We start from the raw sequence: 1,360 nt of genomic DNA, 5'->3' as shown, positions 1-1,360 counted from the left end.
GCTCCCAAGGCAGGCTGGCATGCATCAGAAGACGACGACGAGGACGACGATCGAGATGAAGACATCAACTGTCGCTCTAGCTGAGTTCCACTGCTGGATTATTCTCTGTGTATTACGAACATCATTGATACTTCTATTCGAGCTCAATATAATCGTGCGTGAAAAACTCACAATGCTCTGATTTTCTCTTAGTGTTTCGACTCTGTTCGTAAAATTGTCAGTTCGAATGCCTCATCTGATTGAGCTCGAGTCTCTATGATCTCGATGATAAACTCCCAAGGAATTCATCAAAACGATGGGTACTTTGAGTAACACTTGTGATTCAAGTTACTCGAATCACAATAGGAACAGTCTAGATAAAGATTTCGTACAGCTGCATGCATGATGGATGACTCGTCTTAGACGAGCGGTAAGGTGAGGTGACCGGTAAGCATATTCCCCGTTGATCTGTATGGTTCTCTAGCTGAGCCCATCAGATCTCCCGAGTTTTAGCGGGTCGAGCCTAAATTAGTATTTACAGAGTAATTTTGGCGTCATGGTTACTCCTCTTGCTTATACTACGGTTCACCCAGGTTCGAATTTCGGTAGAGGCTATGGAGTAGAATATTTTAGGTGAATTCCCGTCATTATCAGACTTGGAGCATCAATTCCTCGTCATATTTTACTTGGCAGATCTGTATAAATACTCGCTCGCCTAAGAGTGGAACCATCGCAGTGTAGAACATGGCATGTGATACAAGAGTAGGACTATGCTTTGCAACCATACTCCAGTGGACTCGTGTTTGCATTCATCATGTCCGATGATCAGTTCAACCGAGCTGAGGGAAGTACATCTGAAATAGTATACACCATTATGTTGAAATCGAAGCTCCCAAAACAGCGCACTTTGAGAAGTGAATTTTCTATGGGGTATCCTGTCGCACGAACTCGGCTCGCCTGACGAAATTGAAGTTTTTAATGATGAAAAAGAGGTTGAAAAAGTGTGATAATTGTCATCGGAAAAGTACATCGAGCCTAAACATGCGAAGTTACCATACTCCAGATAGCAGTTAGGAAGTATAATAGAATGTCCCCATCTCTCTTCTCTCCCGATAAGCAAACCTCGCCAATCGTCTCTGCCCGGTCGACTCGAATACAGCGCATCAAAGATCGGCTCGTTCAGCTGCAACAGGAGTACCATGCCGGCATCCTTGGTGGTGAGGAGACTGATGGTGAGGTTGTGAGGTGATGAACCTTGTCAGCTGAGGAGTTGTCGGAGTCTCTCAACGACAATTCTCTTAATAGTAGCGATATTAGTCTACGTAAAGGCATACGTAGCAATAGGGCAGGTATACAACTGCCCAGGGCCGCGAGATGGTGA

The 1,360-nt window shown here is 44.7% G+C and overlaps 1 protein-coding gene across 1 annotated transcript; it reads left to right on the top strand.

Annotated features, from left to right (window-relative positions):
- Positions 1–1,066: 1,066 nt before the first annotated feature.
- Positions 1,067–1,228, top strand: Pmar_PMAR015170 (hypothetical protein; the record flags this gene model as incomplete). The annotated part of the gene is made up of 1 exon (XM_002766291.1): positions 1,067–1,228. One exon carries the CDS (start codon positions 1,067–1,069, stop codon positions 1,226–1,228), a length of 162 nt encoding a protein of 53 aa, XP_002766337.1.
- Positions 1,229–1,360: the final 132 nt, after the last annotated feature.

This window comes from Perkinsus marinus (assembly GCF_000006405.1).
Source record: "Perkinsus marinus ATCC 50983 genomic scaffold scf_1104296973092, whole genome shotgun sequence".
Classification (NCBI taxonomy): Eukaryota; Perkinsozoa; order Perkinsida; family Perkinsidae; genus Perkinsus; species Perkinsus marinus.
The sequence above is the reverse complement of the archived record's forward strand: the minus strand, read 5'-3'. Positions and strand labels throughout refer to the sequence as shown.